Genomic DNA, 20,803 nt, shown 5'->3' on the forward strand with positions numbered 1-20,803 from the left:
ATGACCGCAAGTAGTTGCTTGGCTTGCTTAGGTGTAGGCATAGCTCTGGCTGTTGCAACAGCCAGCTCAGCATCGACTTGTTCCATCTCATCTTCAGAGGCTAGAGGTGTTGCCATTTTTGCTTTACCCTTGTCCTTTCTCTTGCTCGCAAGGACTGAAATAGACAACTCCTCTTCAAGGTTTTCCTCCTCCTCTTCTTGAATAATGTGTTTTTTTTCTGGTTTTGGGCTGGGTTGGGATGGTTGGTTCCTCAAGGTCTTTCTCCGAGTTGTCCTCTTTCTCTGCAGGTGAGCTATCAGTCTCAGACTTGTCACCTTCTTCCTCAGGCTGGTCAGATGGTTCAGCGTCTTCTGATTCTTCCTCTGCTTGTGGTTCGGCTGCAGCATCTTCTGCTGGTTCCTCTGTGGCAGTGGCTTCTGCACTAGCCTCTGCTGGAGCATCTGTGGTGTTGGTGTGTTTCATGTACAGAGAAAATTGGTGTAGTTGGTTGTCCAGGTGCTGGAGATAGCTCCAAAACCGATCGTTTTCCCGCTGTTGTGCTTCTGCACATTGAGTTATACTTGTGCTGAGTGCCTGGATGGTCTGTTCTAAGCCAATAGCTCGTCTTGCTCTTGTCACAGTAGCTGGTTCAGTGGTTGTTCCAGCACTCTCACCAGCAACTCTCTCAATGGTTCGTGCCTTAAAGGCACCATTATTCTTGACATGGTCATATCTGGCGTCAAGACGAACACCTGAAACTACACAAATGCTGGTGACGAGTGAGGGAAATAGCAAGGTAGCAGTTCGGTGATTCTTGACTGCACAATCTCGGATTTCTTTTGCAATGATGCTACCTACATCTATGGGAAGCCCTCGAACAATGACATATAACAGGACCAACCTCTCTTGCGAAACTATAGTAGTGTGAGTGGTGGGCATAAGCCTAGATTTCAGAAATTTCACCCACACCTTAGCAATAGGTTTCAAATCTATCCTATTAACTACACGCCCTTCCTCGTTAGCCCATGATGCCCCTTCGATTGTAAGAGTTGTGAAAATGGTGATCCACTTTATCGGGGTTAACTTATCATGCAACTTAGCATGCTCACAAGTAATTTCAGCAGGTAAATTATAAAAAGCATTGATAACACGGGAGTCTAATGGGACAAGTGTATTTCTTACCCAAATGTTGTGCTGATCAGGGTTTACCAAATTGGCATAAAATTCTTTGACTACAGGCAGCACAAGATCTCGAGGGTGGTTGCAAAACTCTAGCCATCCTCGATTTGCTACAGCATTATGACTTGTTTGCACAATTCCCGTGAGTTGGTTTGGAAATTGAAACCCTTTTTCTTCCAAAATCCTACACGGCTCTATGAATTCTTCATATTTTTCTTCAGCGTGGTAACTCTGGAAACGTGACGGATCTTTGAGGCGGCTGGCTATTTTCTTATACCTCGGCTTTACTGTAGCAGTAACAAATTAAGGCTACTGTTCCTGAGAGTAAAAAGAGAAGAAGAGGTTAAGAGTAATGAGAGTTGTATTTGCGAAGGGGATGGGGAATAGTGTCGTAGAGCACTAAGCACAGTGACTCCTTTTTATAGTGGACTTTGAATTAGAGATAAATACGGTAACTAGAGATAAATGAGGGAAGAAAATATTTTTAAATTAATGTGCATATCCCAAAAATATCGGCTAGTAAAATTAAGGCATTAATTTCAGAAATTTATTCTCGATTGCTATCCACATCCAGGCCTCCATCTGTCATGACTTATCTCCAACGGCAAGTGAGAGGCTCCCTATTTTAATTTACTGTAATGGTAAAATTAGTTGTTGCAGCACCCATTTGCTTACTCTAGCAACGGTTACATGCTCCACACTAAAGCCTCTGACATGTGGCTCGCCTCTACACTCTGCCACCACACAACCTCACTTGTCAATATGGAATTCAATTGTCACACATACTTCCCACAAATTCAAATTAATTCTAACATTTAAAAATAAATAGATCAAATAATAGCAAAAGTAAATAATGCAATAATTTGAAAAGATAAAATTAAATAGCTAGAATGAAAGAACAAAATTAAATAAAATGGTAAAGAGGGAGAGCTGTCAACAAAACCAAAGGAGATCACAATTGGTTTGAAGTGGTTGTCTCCTCAATGGGCTGCCTCCCATGGAGCGCTTGATTTAAGGTCCTTCAGTCTGACATTCTTTCATTGTTCAATAGCTGGGTTTTTTAAGGAGTAACCCCTCCTTTGAACATTCTGCTGCTGGATGTATGTAATGCTTAACCCTGTGTCCATTAACTTTGAATTCGTGGCCTGTTTGTTCATCTAGACGATCAACAGCTCCATGATGATAAGATTTTAACAGCTTAAACGGGCCATACCATCATGATTTGAGCTTTCCTGGAAATAATCTTAGTCTTGTATTGTGGAGCAACACTAATTGACCAGGGTTGAATTTCCTGAGCTGAATATGCTTGTCGTGCCAATGTTTTGTCATCTCTTTATAGATTCTTGCATTTTCATATGAAAATAGCCGTAATTCATCAAGCTCACAAAGTTGAAGTTTCCTTTGCTTTGCTACAACATGCATATCCCAATTTAATTTCTTCAGTGCCCAATGTGCTTTATGCTCTAGCTCTAGTGGCAAATGACAAGCTTTGCCATAAATAATTCGGTAAGGAGACATGCCGAGTGGAGTTTTGTATACTGTTCTATAGGCCCATAGAGAGTCATGCAAGTGTAAAGACCAATCATTCCTTGTTGGGTTCACCACTTTTTCTAAGATCTTTTTAATTACTCTGTTGAACACTTCAGCCTAACCATTGGATTGTGGGTGATATGTTGTTGCTACCTTGTGTTTGAATCCATATTTTACCATTGCTGCAGCAAAGATTTTGTTGCAAAAATGTGTACCCTCGTCACTAATAGTTGCTCTAGGAGTGCCAAATCTGGAAAAAATATTTTTATGAAGAAAAGCCACCATTGTTTTAGCATCATTAGTAGGTAATGTTGCAGCTTCTACCCACTTGGAGACATAATCCACAACAATAAGGATATATAAGTTCCCAAAGGATGGTGGGAAGGGTCCCATAAAATCTATTCCCCAGACATAAAAAACTTCCACTTCTAGAATGTTAGTCAATGGCATTTCTGGTCTTTTAGTCATGTTCCCTGTCCTTTGGCACCTGTCACAACATTTAACAAATTCATAAGCATCTTTAAAAATAGTAGGTCAGTAATAACCTGATTGCAGAACTTTGGCAGCTGTTCTGTGACCGCCAAAATGTCCTCCATATGCTGCAGCATGACATGACTCCAGTATATGGGGAATCTCTCCTGCTGTAACACATCTTCTTATTACTTGATCTGAGCACAGCTTATATAAATGTGGGTTATCCCACTGATAACTTCTAACATCATGAAGAAATTTCTTTTTCTCTTGAAACTTCAGCTCAGGTGGTAGCAACCCACTTACTAAATAGTTAGTAAAATCTGTATACCATGGAGATTCTGACTGCTGCAGCATTTGTGCTTGCTGTTCTACCAATAGCTGTTCATCAGGAAAAGTTTCAGTGATGTCTTTCCTGGTCAATGTGCTTGTGTCTGCATCCAGCCGTGACAGGTGCTCTGATAGTTGATTCTCAGTCCCCTTTCTATCTTTAATTTCCAGATCAAATTCTTGAAGCAATAAGATCCATCTAATTAATCTTGGCTTTGCATCCTTCTTTGAAATTAAGTATTTGATTGCTACATGGTTTGTATATACAGTCACTCTAGTGCCTACTAAGTAGGCTCTGAATTTGTCAAAAGCAAATACTACTGCTAGCAACTCTTTCTCTGTAGTGGTATAATTGATTTGAGTTTGAGTGAGAGTTTTGCTTACATAGTAGATGGAGTGAAAAAATTTATCCTTTCTTTGCCCTAATACTGCTCCCACAGAGTGATCACTAGCATCACACATCAATTCAAATGGTAAAGTCCAGTCTGGAGATATAACGACTGGAGCAGTGATCAGAGCTTTCTTTAATTTTCCAAATGCTTGAAGGCAATCTTTGTCAAAGTGAAATGGCTTGTCATGCTCCAGCAATGAACACAGTGGTTTAGCTACTTTGGAAAAATCCTTAATGAATCTTCTGTAGAATCCAGCATGACCCAAAAAACTCCTAATACCCTTTACTGAAGTTGGAGGTGGCAGTTTATCTATTACCTCTATCTTGGCTTTGTCTACCTCAATATCATCCTTGGATATCTTGTGACCCAGCACTATTCCTTCTTGCACCATGAAATGACACTTTTCCTAATTGAGTACTAAGTTGGTCATCTCACATCTTTTAAGAACTTCTTCCAAGTTGTGTAAACAATCATTGTATGTTTCTCCAAAAATTGAGAAGTCATCTATAAAAACTTCCAAAGTCTGCTCTACCATATAAGAAAATATAGAAATCATGCATCTTTGAAAAGTTGCTGGATCATTGCATAGCTCAAATGGCATTCTTCTGAAGGCAAATGTTCCATAGGGACAAGTAAATGTAGTCTTCTCTTGATCCTCTGGAGCTATAGCAATCTGGTTGTAGCTTGAATACCCATCTAAGAAACAGTAGTACTGTTTTCCAGCAAGTCTGTCCAACATCTGATCTATGAATGAAAGTGGGAAATGATCTTTCCTTGTGGCTTTGTTGAGCTTCTTATAATCCGTACATACTCTCCATCCAGTCACTGTCCTTGTAGGAATAAGTTCATTCTTCTCATTAGCTATTACTGTTATCCCTCATTTCTTTGGAACACATTGAACTGGGCTCACCCATGAACTGTCTGATATTGGGTTTATGATTCCAGCATCCAACCATTTTATGATTTCCTTCTTCACCACTTCTTTCATAATAGGATTCAGCCTTCTCTGGTGCTCCATCGAATTGCTGGAACAATCTTCTAACAGGATTTTATGCATGCATATTGATAGGCTTATCCCCTTTATATCTGTCATAGTCCATCCAATTGCTCTTCTGTATTTTCCCAGCAAATCTACTAGACTCTGTTCTTGACTTGCATCCAAAGTAGAAGAAATGATTACAGGGAGTGTGTTGTTTTGACCAAGATAAGCATACTTCAAATGTGAGGGTAACCGTTTTAATTCAAAACTATGAGGTGATTCAATAGATGGTAAAGTTGTTTTTACTTCCCTGTCTGAAAGATTCAGGTGTTCAATAAACCTGTTGTGCCTATCAGATTGCTGTTTGTCCATCCAATCTGTCTGGATTGCTGCAACATCTTCCTCTTCGACATCCTCAAAGCTGGTGACTTTGTTAAGTGCATTACTACAGCATCTGTCCATTCTGTCTGCTACAACAAAATCCACTACACTTAGGAAATTGCAATCTTCTACTTCATCAGGGTTCCTCATAGCCTCTAGTACATTAAATGTGACTTGCTGATCATTCACTCTCATGGTGAGCTCTCCTTTCTGCACATCTATCATAGTCTTTCCAGTTACTAAAAAAGGTCTTCCAAGTATAATGGGTACTTCTTTATCAGCTTCAAAGTCCAATACAATGAAATCCACTGGAAAGATGAATTTGTCAACCTTCACCAATACATCCTTTATCTTTCCTTCAGGGTATGCATGAGATCTGTCAGCTAATTGCAAAGTGATTGTTGTTAGTCTGCATTCCCCTACTCCCAGTTGCTTAAATACAGATAATGGCATCAAATTAATACTAGCTCCCAAGTCACAAAGTGCTCTGCCAGCATTCTAGTTCCTATAGAGCAGGGTATTGTAAAACTCCCTAGATCTTTCAATTTTGTGGGAATTTTACTCTGGAGCATATGACTGCTTTTCTGTGTTAAAGTAACAGTTTCAAACTCTCCCAGCCTTATTTTTTGTGCCAATATATCTTTTAGAAATTTCACATAATTTGACATTTGCTCTAAAGCTTCCACAAAAGGTATATTTATGTGCAGTTGCTTCAGCACTTCTAGGAATTTACTGAACTGCTTGTCTTGTTTTTGCTTTTGGAACCTTTGTGGGAAAGGTGGTAGATGTCTAAACTGTTGGGTAGCTTCAGGAGATATCAAACTCTGTTTGTTTGGTTTGGTGCAGGTTGTGACTACTGGTATTGCAACTTCTTTTTTAGCATGCTCTGGTTGAATTTCCTCTGTAGTTGTTGTAGCTTGGCTCATGTAACCAGCGTCTTGAAGGGGAGGTTATTGTAACATGCTTCCATTTTGAGGTAATTTTTGTGCTGAATTGAATTCCATCCCATTTTTTGTTACAATTTTGACACCAACACCACAGGTGCTCTAGCAACAGCCAGTGAAGAAGCCACTGCCACAGATGAACCAGCAGAAGAAGCTGCAGTCGAACCACAAGCAGAGGCAAAATCAAAAGATGCTGAACCATCTAATCCACCTGAGGAAGAAGGTGACAAGTCTGAAACAGATAGCTCACCCACAGAGGCTCGGAGAAAGAACGTGAAGAACCTTCCATCCCCACCCAATCCAAAATCAGGAAAAAGTACATTATTCAAGAAGATGAGGAGGAGGACCTTGACGAGGAACCGTCTATTCTGGTTCTTGCAGGTAAGGGAAAGGACAAGGGTAAAGCAAAAATGGCAACACCTCCAGCCTCTGAAGATGAAATGGAGCAAGTTGATACCGAGCTAGCTGTTGCAGCAGCTAGAGTTACGTCTACACCTGCACAAGCCAAACAACTACTTGCTATCATTGCTGCCATCACGGCTGAGGGACAAGCTGCGCATATTTGTATATGGATTGAAAACCTAATGAAGATAAATTGAGTGTTATTCAGTATTTATGAGAATACCAAGTAGAGATAGTTATAGATGAAAGTGAAATTCTGTCCCGACACTTAGACTTTGGTTGAATTGTATGAGATTGCTAGAGTAGAGCCAAAAGAATAGAAAAGATCCTAAGTTTTGGGGGAGAAGCAAGTTTGATTGACTGTGATATCTATGAAATACACTCTGTTCCAATGACTCAAGTTGCTGAGTAACCAGATCTGAGTATGTACCCCATATGCAGAATTGTGTTCAAAGGTAGCAAGAGTTATGAGCAATGATGTAGCATATTTTTTTTTTTTAAAAAAGTCCTCTGTCTAAGGCATTGAGTAGGCAGGTATGTTGATGAGCCCCATGTTCAGCCTTGAGTAAAAGATACCTCTAGATAAGATTACATTACAGATATTGCTGCATCAACTCTGATCTGGGCATGGTTTGAGTAATTGGGTGTCATCATTACAATTGATTGACATTCACATGAAAGATAAATGTTACAGCGAGGAGGTTGAATATTCCCTAGTTTATCAATCTTAAAATCATCACAGTTTGAGTATGTGAAAGTTATGTTACCCCATTTATGAATGAAGTATTCTCACTGCTGAAATTCATGCAGTCCCTTGGTGATGTTATAGCATCTCTGGAATTCAATCGAAGGAGCACACACAGACTGTGGACAGAAAGAAGCTTAAGTCTAGAACTAATTTACTATGGTCATCTTGCATGATTGGGATTGTGATATGAAGGTGGAAGAATCCTTGCAAAGTTGATAAAAGAGCTAAAGTTGTGTGCATGATTGTTTGCGTGAAGTGTTAGTATGTGTCATTACTTGAGGGCAAGTAATGGTTTAAGTTTGGGGGTGTGATAACTCTAGGAAATGAGAGTTATTACATCAATTCTAGACTTGAATCAAGATCACTTAGAGAACAAATAAGGTATTTTTATTACATTTTAGTTACATTTTGAATAAACATTCATTTTAGTAGTCTTAATAAGTTTTGCTTGAATAAAAGTAATTTGTGCTAAAAATAGGTGCATAATCGTAGGTTTTCAGAAAGTCTAAATTCATGAGGGGATGTTTAGACATTAGAAGAGCAAGAGGAGGAAAAAAGATAGCCACAAAAGAAGTAAAGCACAATCGGGAATAATGCAGTGTTGTTGCGGATGTTAGAGCAACCAGTGCTGCAGCAATCTGGGAGCAATGCGGGAGAGAACTTAGGCGCGGGTCAACCATAGAAGCGCAATCTGCATGTTTCCTAATTTAACGCATGCACGCTTATGGGCTTTCATTTACCCTAATTTGCAATATAAAAGAGAGGCGTGCACCACATAGAAGGGCGGCGAGGAATTATCATCAGAATAATTACCAAGGAAAGAAGAAGAAGATCAGAATTGGAGAGTGCTGTTTCGGCAACATTGAAGAATCGTGCAGACTTATTTGGATTTGTCTTTCACCGTGCTCAACTTATATTTCTCTTCTTCCTTTAATTGTTTTGATGTATCCCGTGATTCATATATTTATGTTTATTTTTCTCATTCAGAATATGAACTAAATTTACTTGTAGTTGAGTGACAAATAATCCAATGGGTTCTTGACTGTTCTTATAATGCCGTACCATAAATATGTTAGCAATTGGTCATTGTTAATAGATTTAAAGGTATGAGACTTCCAATATGCGATAGCTGAGGATGCAGATTTATTCTGTCCAGTACTGCAGCACTTGTTGTAACAACTAGTGCTAACTTGATAAACAACAGTCACCCCATAAGGACAGTTTGATCATTCAACTACTATAATCTCAATTGAATCTTAGACACATTGAACCTAGTTTATTTCATTACACTATTGTTTTATTTAAATCTCTCACAATCATTAATTACGATAGGTATTACTTGACAATTGATTGTTACAGTCTTAAGTTGATTTGCACTATTGTGATTGCTTTAGCATTTTGAGTAACATCAATCCCTGTGGAGACGATCTTGAATACTCATCACTTAAATTACTTGTTGTGTATACTTGCACATTAGCGTTGGTAGTAATTGCTTATAAAAAATAACCAACAAGTTTTTGGCGCCATTGTCGGGGATTGATTGTTTATTTTTGAAGTATGAAGTAAATCTTGATAGCGCCAAATTTGATTTGATTCATTATATTTATTGGCAGATCGGTACATGCATGCACAACGACAGATCTGTGGTATCCAATTCTATCTTGAGATTGAAAGGACTGTCAGGAGACTGCGAAGAGAACAAAGGAATTCAAAAATTGTTTCAAACATGAATAATTTGCAAGATGCGGGAAATTTGAATCCTCACGGGCCCTTACAACCAGTCAACATTCAAGAAGAGCAGAATGAACAAGCTAACGGGAGACAGCCAAGCAATAACAATATTATTTACATGGCTGATGACAGAGACAGAGCTATAAGAAATTATGCTGTGTTAACTCCTCAAGTTGTACACCCTGGCATCATCAGACCTGAAGTAGAAGCTGCAAATTTTGAGTTGAAGCCAGTGATGTTTCAAATGTTGCAAACAGTTGATCAAGTCAATGGATTGCCAAATAAAGATCCTCATCTCCATCTTAAATTGTTCTTGGAAGTAGGTGATGCCTTCAAGATTACTGGAGCAATACAAGATACCTTAAGGCTGAGACTCTTTCCTTATTCCTTAAGAGATCAAGCAAGAGCATGGTTAAATTTGTTACCATCTGATTCCATCACTACATAGAATGAATTGGCTGATAAATTCCTAATGAAATATTTCCCACGTACAAAAAATGCAAAGTTGCAGAATGAGATTACTTCCTTCCATCAACTTGAAGATGAGAGTTTGTACGAGGCTTGGGAAAGATTCAAAGAATTGCTCAGAAGGTGTCCTCATCCTGGTATTCTCTGTTGCATTCAATTAGAAATTTTTTACAATGGGTTGAATCCGAGTACAAGGTTAATGGTGGATGCTTCAGCAAACGGAGCCCTGTTATCCAAATCTTACACTGAAAAGCTTATCAAATTCTGGAGAGAATTGCCAATAATAATTATCAGTGGCCTTCAGCCAGGCAACGAGCAGCAAGAGGATCAGCACAAGTAACCTCATTGACTAACATGGTAAAGGCCATGACATCTGCTCCAGCAACAGTAAAGCAAGTTGCTGAACTTTCTTGTGTATATTGTGGTGAAGAACATGACTTTGATAATTGTCCTGGAAATCTAGTTTCAGTAAACTATGTGGGTAATTTCAATCAACAACCTCAGAACAACCCATATTCAAATACTTACAACCCTGGCTAGAAGCAACACCCAAATCTCTCATGGAGTAGTCAGAATCGAAATGCTCCAGCATTAAATGGACAAAATAGAAACACACAACCACCTGGTTTTCATTAGCAAAGTCAAGGGCAAAAGCATATCAGTCAGGATACAATCATTTCATTGGAAGCACTAATTAAGGAGTACATTGCAAAGAATGAAGCAATTGTGCAGAGTCAAGCTATATCCTTAAGAAACCTAGAAAACCAAATGGGACAACTAGCCACAACAATGAGCAGCAGAACTCAAGGAAGCCTACGTAACAACACAGAAGACCTTAGAAGAGAGAGCAAAGAACACTGTAAGGCAATTAATTTGAGATCTGGAAAGAATGTTGATACCCCAGTTGATGTGACAAAAAATGAGACAAAATTCAATTCAGCACAAAAACCACCTCAAAATGGAAGCATGTTACAACAAGCCCCCCATCAAGACACTGGTTACATGAGCCAAGCTACAGCAACTGCAGAGGAAAATCAACCAGAACATGCTGAAAAAGAAGTTGCAACACTAGTAGCCACAACCTGCACCTACCCAAACAAACAAGGTTCACTACCCCTTGAAGCCACCCAGCAATTTAGACATCCACCACCTTTCTCACAAAGGTTCCAGAAGCAAAAACAAGACAAGCAGTTCAGTAAATTCCTGGAAGTGCTGAAGCAATTACATATAAATATACCTTTTGTGGAAGTTTTGGAGCAAATGCCAAATTATGTGAAATTTCTAAAAGATATCTTGGCACGAAAAAGAAGGCTGGGAGAATTTGAAACTGTTGCTTTAACACAGGAAAGCAGTCATATGCTCCAAAGTAAGATTCCTGCAAAAGTGAAAGATCCAGAGAGTTTTACAATACCCTGCTCTATAGGAACTAGGTATGCTGGCAGAGCACTTTGTGACCTAGGAGCCAGTATTAATTTGATGCAATTATCTGTATTTAAGCAACTAGGAGTAAGGGAATGTAGACCAACAACAGTCACTCTGCAATTAGCTGACAGATCTCATGCATACCCTGAAGGTAAAATAGAGGATGTACTGGTGAAGGTTGACAAATTCATATTTCCAGTGGATTTCATTGTACTGGACTTTGAAGCTGATAAAGAGGTACCCATTATACTTGGAAGACCTTTTCTAGCAATTAGAAAGACTCTGATAGATGTGCAGAAAGGAGAGCTCACCATGAGAGTGAATGATCAGCAAGTCACATTTAATGTACTAGAGGCTATGAGGAACCCTGATGAAGTAGAAGACTGTAATTTCCTAAGTGTAGTGGATTTTATTGTAGCAGACATAATGGACAGATGCTACAGTAATGTATTTGACAAAGTCACTACCTTTGATGATGTAGAAGAGGAAGATGTTGCAGCAATTTAGACAGATTGGATGGAAGAAAAGCAATTTGATAGGCACAACAGGTTTATTGAACATCTGAATCTTTCAGACAGGGAAGTAAAAACAACTTTACCATCTATTGAATCACCTCCTAGTCTTGAATTAAAACTGTTACCTTCACATTTGAAGTATGCTTATCTTGGTCAAAACAACACACTCCCTGTAATCATTTCTTCTACTTTGGATGCAGGTCAAGAACAGAGTCTAGTAGATTTGCTTGGAAAATACAGAAGAGCAATTGGATGGACCATGGCAGATATAAAGGGGATAAGCCCATCAATATGCATGCATAAAATCCTGTTAGAAGATTGCTCCAGCAATTCGGTAGAACACGAGAGAAGGTTGAACCCTATTATGAAAGAAGTGGTGAAGAAGGAAATCATCAAATGATTGAATGCTGGAATCATATACCCAATATCAGATAGTTCATGGGTGAGCCCAGTTCAATGTGTTTTAAAGAAATGAGGGATAACAGTAATAGCTAATGAGAAGAATGAACTTATTCCTACAAGGACAGTGACTGGTTGGAGAGTATGTATGGATTACAGGAAGCTAAACAAAGCCACAAGGAAGGACCACTTTCCACTGCTATTCATAGATCAGATGTTGGACAGACTTGCTGGAAAACAATATTATTGTTTCTTAGATGGGTATTTAGGCTACAACCAGATTGCTATAGCTCTAGAGGATCAGGAGAAAACTACATTTACTTGTCCTTATGGAACATTTGCCTTCAGAAGAATGCCCTTTGGGTTATGCAATGCTCCAGCAACTTTTCAGAGATGCATGATGTCTATATTTTCTGATATGGTAGAGCAAATTTTAAAAGTTTTCATGGATGACTTAGTTTTTGGAGAAACATACAATGATGGTTTACACAACTTGGAAGAAGTTCTTAAAAGATGTGCGATGACCAACTTAGTACGCAATTGGGAAAAGTGCCATTTCATGGTGCAAGAAGGAATAGTATTGGGTCACAAGATATCAAAGAATGACATTGAGGTAGACAAAGCCAAGATAGAGGTAATAGATAAACTGCCACCTCCAACTTCAGTAAAGGGTATTAGGAGCTTTTTGGGTCATGTTGGATTTTACAGAAGATTCATTAAGGATTTTTCCAAAGTAGCTAAACCATTATGCTCATTGCTGGAACATGACAAGCCCTTTCACTTTGACAAAGAGTGTCATTAAGCATTTAGAGAATTAAAGAAAGCTCTGATCATTGCTCCAGTAATTATATCTCCAGACTGGACTTCACCATTTGAGTTGATGTGTGATGCTAGTGATCATTCTGTGGGAGTAGTATTAGGGCAAAGAAAGGATAAGGTTTTTCACTCCATATACTATGCAAGCAAAACTCTTACTCAAACTCAAATCAACTACACCACTACAGAGAAAGAGTTGCTAGCCGTAGTATTTGGTTTTGACAAATTCAGAGCCTACTTGGTGGGCAATAGAGTGACTATATATACAAACCATGCAGCCATCAGATACTTAATTTCAAAAAAGGATGCCAAGCCAAGATTAATCAGATGGATCTTATTGCTACAAGAATTTGATCTGGAAATTAAAGATAGAAAGGGGACCGAGAATCAAGTAGCAGACCACCTGTCAGGGCTGGAAGTAGACACAAACACATTGACAAGGAAAGACATCACTGAAACTTTTCCTAATGAACAGCTGTTGGTGGTACAGCAAGCACAAATGCTGCAGCAGTCAGATTCTCCATGGTATGTAGACTTTGCTAACTATTTAGTAAGTGGGTTGCTACCGCCTGAGCTGAAGTTTCAAGAGAAAAAGAAATTTATTCATGATGTTAGAAGTTATTAGTGGGATGACCCACATTTATACAAGTTGTGCTCAGATCAAGTAATACGAAGATGTGCTGCAGAATGAGAGATTCCCCACATACTGGAGTCATGTCATGCTGCAGCATATGGAGGACATTTTGGTGGTCACAGAACAGCTGCTAAAGTACTGCAATCAGGTTATTACTGGCCCACTATTTTTAAAGATGCTTATGAATTTGTTAAATGTTATGACAGGTGTCAAAGGACAGGAAACATAACTAGGAGACATGAAATGCCATTGACTAACATTCTAGAAGTGGAAGTTTTTGATGTCTGGGGAATAGATTTTATGGGACCTTTCCCACCATCCTTTGGGAACTTATATATCCTTGTTACTGTGGATTATGTCTCCAAGTGGGTAGAAGCTGCAGCATTGCCTACCAATGATGCTAAAACAGTAGTGGCTTTTCTTCAGAAAAATATTTTTTTTCAGGTTTGGCACTCCTAGAGCAATTATTAGTGATGAGGGTACACATTTTTGTAACAAAGTCTTTGCTGCAGCAATGGTAAAATATGAAGTCAGACACAAGGTAGCAACAACATATCACCCACAGTTTAATGGTCAGGCTGAAGTGTCCAACAGAGAAATTAAAAAGATCTTAGAAAAAGTGGTGAACCCAACGAGGAAGGATTGGTCTTTACACTTACATGATTCACTATGGGCCTATAAAACATCATACAAAACTCCACTCGGCATGTCCCCTTACCGAATTGTTTATGGAAAGGCTTGTCATTTGCCACTAGAGCTAGAGTATAAAGCACACTGGGCACTGAAGAAATTAAATTGGGATATTCATGCTGCAGCAGAACAAAGAAAGCTTCAACTTTGTGAGCTTGATGAATTACGGCTATTTTCATATGAAAATGCAAGAATCTATAAAGAGAGGACAAAACACTGGCACACAAGCATATTCAACACAGGCAATTCAACCCTGGTCAATTAGTGTTGCTCCACAACACAAGACTAAGATTATTTCCGGGAAAGCTCAAGTCACGATGGTCTGGCCCATTTAAGCTGTTAAAATTTTATCCTCATGGAGCTGTTGATCTTCAACATGAACAAACAGGTCAAGAATTCAAGGTTAATGGATACAGGGTTAAGCACTACATACATCCAGCGGCAGATTGTTCAAAGGAGGTGTTACTCCTTAAAGAACCCAGCTATTGATCAATGAAAGAAGGTCAGGCTGAAGGACCTTAAATCAAGCGCTCCATGAGAGGCAACCCATTATGGAGACAACCACTTCAAACCAACTTTGATCTCCTTTGGTTTTGTTGACAGCTCTCCCTCTTTACCATCTTATTTAATTTTGTTTTTCTATGCTAGCCATTTAATTTTTTGTTTTGCTATCATTTGATCTATTTATTTTTAAATAATTTTAGAATTAATTTTAGTTTGTGGGAAGTATGTGTGACAATTGAATTCCATATTGACAAGTGAAAGTGTATGGTGGCAGAGTGCAGAGGTGAGCCACGTGTCAGAAGCTTTAGTGTGGAGTATGTATCCGTTGCAAGAGTAAGCGAATGGGTGCTGCAGCAACACATTTTACTGTTACAGTAAATTAAAAGATGGAGCCTCTCACTTACCGTTGGAGATAAAATCGTGACAGATGGATGCATGGATGTGGATAGAAATTGCGGAATAAAATCTCCGAAATTAATGCCTTAATTTCACTGGCCGATGTTTTTGGGATATGCACATTTAATTCAAAATATTTTCTTCCCTCAATTATCTCTAGTTACCGTATTTATCTTCAATGAAAGTCCACTATAAAAAGGAGTCACTGTGCTTAGTGCTACGACACTATTCCCCATCTCCTTCGCAAGTACAAGTCTCCTAATTCTTATCATCTTCTTCTCATTTTACTCTCAGGAACATTAGCTTCAATTTGTAACTACTACAGCAATGCCGAGGTATAAGAAAACAGCCAGCCGCCTCAAAGATCCGTCACGCTTCCAAAGTTACCACGCCGAAGAAAAATATGAAGAATTCATAGAGCCGCGTAAGATTCTAGAAGAAAAAGGGTTTCAATTTCCAGAACAACTCACTGGAATTGTGCAAACAATTCACAATGCTGCGGCAAAGCGCAGATGGTTAGAGTTTTACAACCACCCTCGAGATCCTGTGCTGCCAGTAGTCAAAGAATTTTACGCCAATTTGGTAAGCCTTGATCAGCACAACATTTGGGTAAGAAACACACTTGTTCCATTAGACTCTCACGTAATAAATGCTTTTTATAATTTACCTGCTGAAATTAATTGTGAGTATGCCAAGTTGCTTGATAAATTGACCCCGAAAAAGTGGAACACCATTTTCACAACTCTTACAATCGAAGGAGCATCATGGGCTAATGAGGAAGGGCGTGTAGTTAATAAGATAGATTTGAAACCTATTGCTAAGGTATGGGTAAAATTTCTGAAATCTAGGCTTATGCCTACCACTCACAATACTACGGTTTCACAAGAGAGGTTGGTCTTGTTATATGTTATTGTTCGAGGGCTGCCCATAGATGTGGGTAGCATCATCGCAAAAGAAATTCGGGATTGTGTAGTTAAGACTCACCGAACTGCTGTCTTGCTATTCCCGTCACTCATCACCAGCATTTGTGTAGTTTCTGGTGTTCGTCTTAACGCTAGAGATGAACATGTCAAGAATGAAGGTGCCTTTACGGCACGTGCCATTGAGAGAGTTGCTGGTGAGAGTGCTGGAACAACCACTGAACCAGCTGTTGTAACAGAAGTAAGATGAGCTATTGGCTTAGAACAGACGATCCAAGCACTCAGCACCAGTATAACTCAATGTGTGGAAGCTCAGCAGAGGGAAAACAATCGGTTTTGGAGTTATCTACAACACCTGGACAACCAACTACACCAATTTGCTCTGTACATAAAACGCACTCACCGAAACTTCCATGATTCCTTGCTCCAGCAGTACAATTTTGACACCAATACCATAGGTGCTCTAGCAGTAGCCAGTAAAGAAGCCACTGCCACAGATGAACCAGCAGAAGAAGCTGCAGCCGAACCACAAGCAGAGGCAGAATAAGAAGATTCTGAACCATTTAATCCACCTGAAGAAGAAGGTGACAAGTCTAAAACAGATAGCTCACCCACAGAGGCAGAGGACAACTCGGAGAAAGAATGTGAAGAACCTTCCATCCCCACCCAGTCCTAAACCAGGAAAAAGCACATTATTCAAAAAGAGGAGGAGGAGGACCTTGAAGAGAAACCATCTATTCCAGTCCTTGCAGGCAAGGGAAAGGACAAGGATAAAGCAAAAATGCCAACACCTCCAGTCTTTGAAGATGAAATGGAGCAAGTTGATGCCGAGCTGGCTGCTGCAGTAGCCAGGGTTACGCCTACACCTGCACAAGCCAAGCAACTACTTGCTATCATTTCTGCTATCACAGCTAAGGGACAGGCAGCTGACGCATCAACTCCAATTCCTCTACAGCAAACTCCTAGCCAGCCTATTCGTACTAGTTCGCGACAATCCAGCAAGAGAAAAGGCAGTACGTCTAAAGGCACTGTTACAGCAACCCCAGCCACAACTCCTATCACCAGCCCCGTGAAGAAAAAGACAAAGACATTGCCAGCTACTTCCCCACAAGCTTCACCAAAGACAAGTTGTGCAGTGCATCCAAAAAGTGCTGATAGCAACCCGTCATGTGCCGCAGTTCCCACCACAGGGGAGTTTTCTTTCTTTGCTAGTTCCTTTCATTCTTAAAAAAAAAATATGTTTGTCAAATTACGTGGTATTTTCTAAAGTCTTTCATATCCCTGTCAGCTCGTATGCCTTTGCTATGTCTGCTTGTGAGGACACAGACACTCTCAAGTTTGAGGGGGTTGTGTTTCCAAATGCATTTGTTTATGTTTGTGTTGTGTGAAGCTATGTTATCTAATATTTGTGTATGGATTTAAAAACCTAATGAAGATAAATTGAGTGTTATTCAGTATTTATGAGAATACCAAGTAGAGATAGTTATAGATGAAAGTGAAATTCTGTCCCGACACTTAGACTTTGGTTGAATTGTATGAGACTGCTAGAGTAGAGCCAAAAGAATAGAAAAGATCCTAAGTTTGGGGGGAGAAGCAAGTTTGATTGACTGTGATATCTATGAAATACACTCTGTTCCAATGACTCAAGTTGCTGAGTAACCAGATCTGAGTATGTACCCCATATGCAGAATTGTGTTCAAAGGTAGCAAGAGTTATGAGCAATGATGTAGCATATTTTTTTTTTTAAAAAAAAGTCCTCTGTCTAAGGCATTGAGTAGGCAGGTCTGTTGATGAGCCCCATGTTCAGCCTTGAGTAAAAGATACCTCTAGATAAGATTACATTGCAGATATTGCTGCATCAACTCTGATCTGGGCATGGTTTGAGTAATTGGGTGTCATCATTACAATTGATTGACATTCACATGAAAGATAAATGTTACAACGAGGAGGTTGAATATTCCCTAGTTTATCAATCTTAAAATCATCACAGTTTGAGTATGTGAAAGTTATGTTACCCCATTTATGAATGAAGTATTCTCACTGCTGAAATTCATGCAGTCCCTTGGTGATGTTATAGCATCTCTGGAATTCAATCGAAGGAGCACACACAGACTGTGGACAGAAAGAAGCTTAAGTCTAGAACTAATTTACTATGGTCATCTTGCATGATTGGGATTGTGATATGAAGGTGGAAGAATCCTTGCAAAGTTGATAAAAGAGCTAAAGTTGTGTGCATGATTGTTTGCGTGAAGTGTTAGTATGTGTCATTACTTGAGGGCAAGTAATGGTTTAAGTTTGGGGGTGTGATAACTCTAGGAAATGAGAGTTATTACATCAATTCTAGACTTGAATCAAGATCACTTAGAGAACAAATAAGGTGTTTTTATTACATTTTGAATAAACATTCATTTTAGTTGAGTTTTAATAAGTTTTGCTTGAATCAAAGTAATTTGTGCTAAAAACAGGTGCATAATCGTAGGTTTTCAGAAAGTCTAAATTCATGAGTGGATGTTGAGACATTAGAAGAGCAAGAGGAGGAAAGAAGATGGCCACAAAAGAAGTAAAGCACAATCGGGAATAATGCAGTGTTGTTGCGGATGTTAGAGCAACCAGTGCTATAGCAATCTGGGAGCAATGCGGGAGAGAACTTAGGTGCGGGTTAGCCACAGAAGCGCAATATGCATGTTTCCTAATTTAACATATGCACGCTTATGGGCTTTCATTTACCCTAATTTGCAATATAAAATGGAGGCGTGCACCACATAGAAGGGCGGCAAGAAATTATCATCAGAATAATTACCAAGGAAAGAATAAGAAGATCAGAATTGGAGAGTACTATTTCGGCAACATTGAAGAATCATGCAGACTTATTTGGATTTGTCTTTCACCTTGCTCAACTTATATTTCTCTTCTTCCTTTAATTGTTTTGATGTATCCCGTGATTCATATATTTATGTTTATTTTTCTCATTCAGAATATGAACTAAATTTACTTGTAGTTGAGTGACAAATAATTCAATGGGTTCTTGACTGTTCTTATATGTTGTTATAGCCTTGCTGTAGCATTTTACTCTAGTAGTTTTTATGAATATAACTGTTATTTCGGTTGACCACCCATTTAATAGCTTCAGTTAAGATAGAGCAGCAAAAGGGCATGTCTTAGCGGATATTATTAGAGTACTACTTGATCTTAAGTCGAGTTTCCTGGATTAAGTTATCTTGAATCCCATAAGGGCAATACTTGAAGTTAAGATTTGTGACACACTAGACATAGGTGTTCACCGTGTAGGGTGGAGAGATTAAAGGTTATAATGTCGTACCATAAATATATTAGCAAATGGTCATTGTTAATAGATTTAAAGATATGAGACTTCCAATATGAGATAGCTGAGGATGCAGATTTATTCTGCCCAGTGCTGCAGCACTTATTGTAACAACTGGTGCTAACTTGATAAACAACAGTCACCCCATAAGGAGAGTTTGATCATTCAACTACTATAATCTCAATTGAATCTTAGACATATTTAACCTATTTTATTTCATTACAATATTATTTTATTTAAATCTCTCACAATCATTAATTACGATAGTTATTACTTGACAATTGATTGTTTCAGTCTTAAGTTGATTTGCACTATTGTTATTGCTTTAGCATTTCGAGTAACATCAATCCCTGTGGAGACGATATTGAATACTCATCACTTTATTACTTGTTGTGTATACTTGAACATTGGCATTGGTAGTAATTGCTTATAAAAAATAACTAACAAAGAGCAGCTGATTACCTTCCTACGGGGGTTTAGCGATGTATTGCTTGGATGCATAAAGTTATGCTAGGCATAGACACAGGTATCTTACCGTAGACTCAATGTTGACTCGCATCATAAGTCAATGAAACAGAAGAGAAAAGCCTTCAACCAAGAGAGGTATGAAGCAATCGAGGCAGAGATAGAAAGTCCCCATCCTTCTCAGCCATTAAAGTGAAAATCATCACTGATTTCTCAGTAGAATTCGCCAATGATTCGGGAGGAAAAGGAACCTAGAGGAGCTGAACAAGGAGGTAACCACCAAAACCTTATGAGTGTTGGGATGTCTATATATGTAGATGTCTGAATTCATATGGAAGTGAAGTTGGTTTGGTCATTGTAAGCCCTAGGGCAATAAAGCTCTAGTATGCATTGCAGTTCTTCTTCAGAGCCTCTAATAATGAGGTTGATTATAGGACAATCATTACTGGTTAAGGATATACAAAGCTCTTAGGGTAAGAAGACTCATTATTGGGAGTAATTCTCAATCGGTGGTAAACCAAGTTGGCTTGAAATACCAGACCAAGTAGGAGAACATAAAAGCTTATCTGAAGAAGGCTAAGGAATTAATGATGGAGCTTAAGAAAGTGAAAGTAGAGCAAGTCCCAAGAGTCAAGAACAGTGAAGCTGACAACATAGCCAAAATGGCCTCATTAGGGACTACCCAATTACCAGAATATGTGTTAGTGGAGTATATCCCTTCACTAAGCATTTCTCTCAATTGAAAAAAAAAAAGATAAACTCCAATGAGGTAAGCTCCATCGAATTGAAGGAATCCTAATGAATACCCATAATGAAGCTTTTGGAAAGAGCGGAACTCAGAACAACAATATATCAACACTATGTCTCTGAGTTATTCAACAAAAGGGTTTGCTCGTGAGCTTTTGAGAAAGGAGATCTAATGCTTAAGAGAATAACTTTGAACACTAAGGTAGCTTCAGAAGGAGTTCTTTGCGCCAACTAGGAAGATTATTACCGAATAGATAAGCCGGTTGGTTCAAGTACTTACATGTTACTGGACATGGATGGTACCACAGCCAAGCACCCAACAAATACAACTATGCTAAAGAAATATTATCAATAGACCACTCTGATCACTACTCTCTTTTACCTCTTATTTTCTATAAATTTATGTTTGCAATCTTACGTGCAGGCCTTGTGGACACCA

The 20,803-nt window shown here is 38.9% G+C and overlaps 1 protein-coding gene and 1 non-coding gene across 2 annotated transcripts; one reads left to right on the top strand and one right to left on the bottom strand.

The window, feature by feature from the left end:
• Nucleotides 1–9,569: 9,569 nt before the first annotated feature.
• On the bottom strand, nucleotides 9,570–9,675 carry LOC127899473 (small nucleolar RNA R71). Its single transcript, XR_008051350.1, has one exon. It is a non-coding gene; the product is annotated as a small nucleolar RNA R71 (small nucleolar RNA).
• A 627-nt stretch (nucleotides 9,676–10,302) lies between these two features.
• LOC127899315 (uncharacterized) lies at nucleotides 10,303–11,463 on the top strand. The gene is made up of 2 exons (XM_052432664.1): nucleotides 10,303–10,729; nucleotides 10,823–11,463. Exons 1-2 carry the CDS (start codon nucleotides 10,303–10,305, stop codon nucleotides 11,461–11,463), a joined length of 1,068 nt encoding a protein of 355 aa, XP_052288624.1.
• The last annotated feature ends 9,340 nt before the right edge of the window (nucleotides 11,464–20,803 follow it).

This window comes from Citrus sinensis, chromosome 8 (assembly GCF_022201045.2).
Source record: "Citrus sinensis cultivar Valencia sweet orange chromosome 8, DVS_A1.0, whole genome shotgun sequence".
Taxonomy (NCBI): Eukaryota; Viridiplantae; Streptophyta; class Magnoliopsida; order Sapindales; family Rutaceae; genus Citrus; species Citrus sinensis.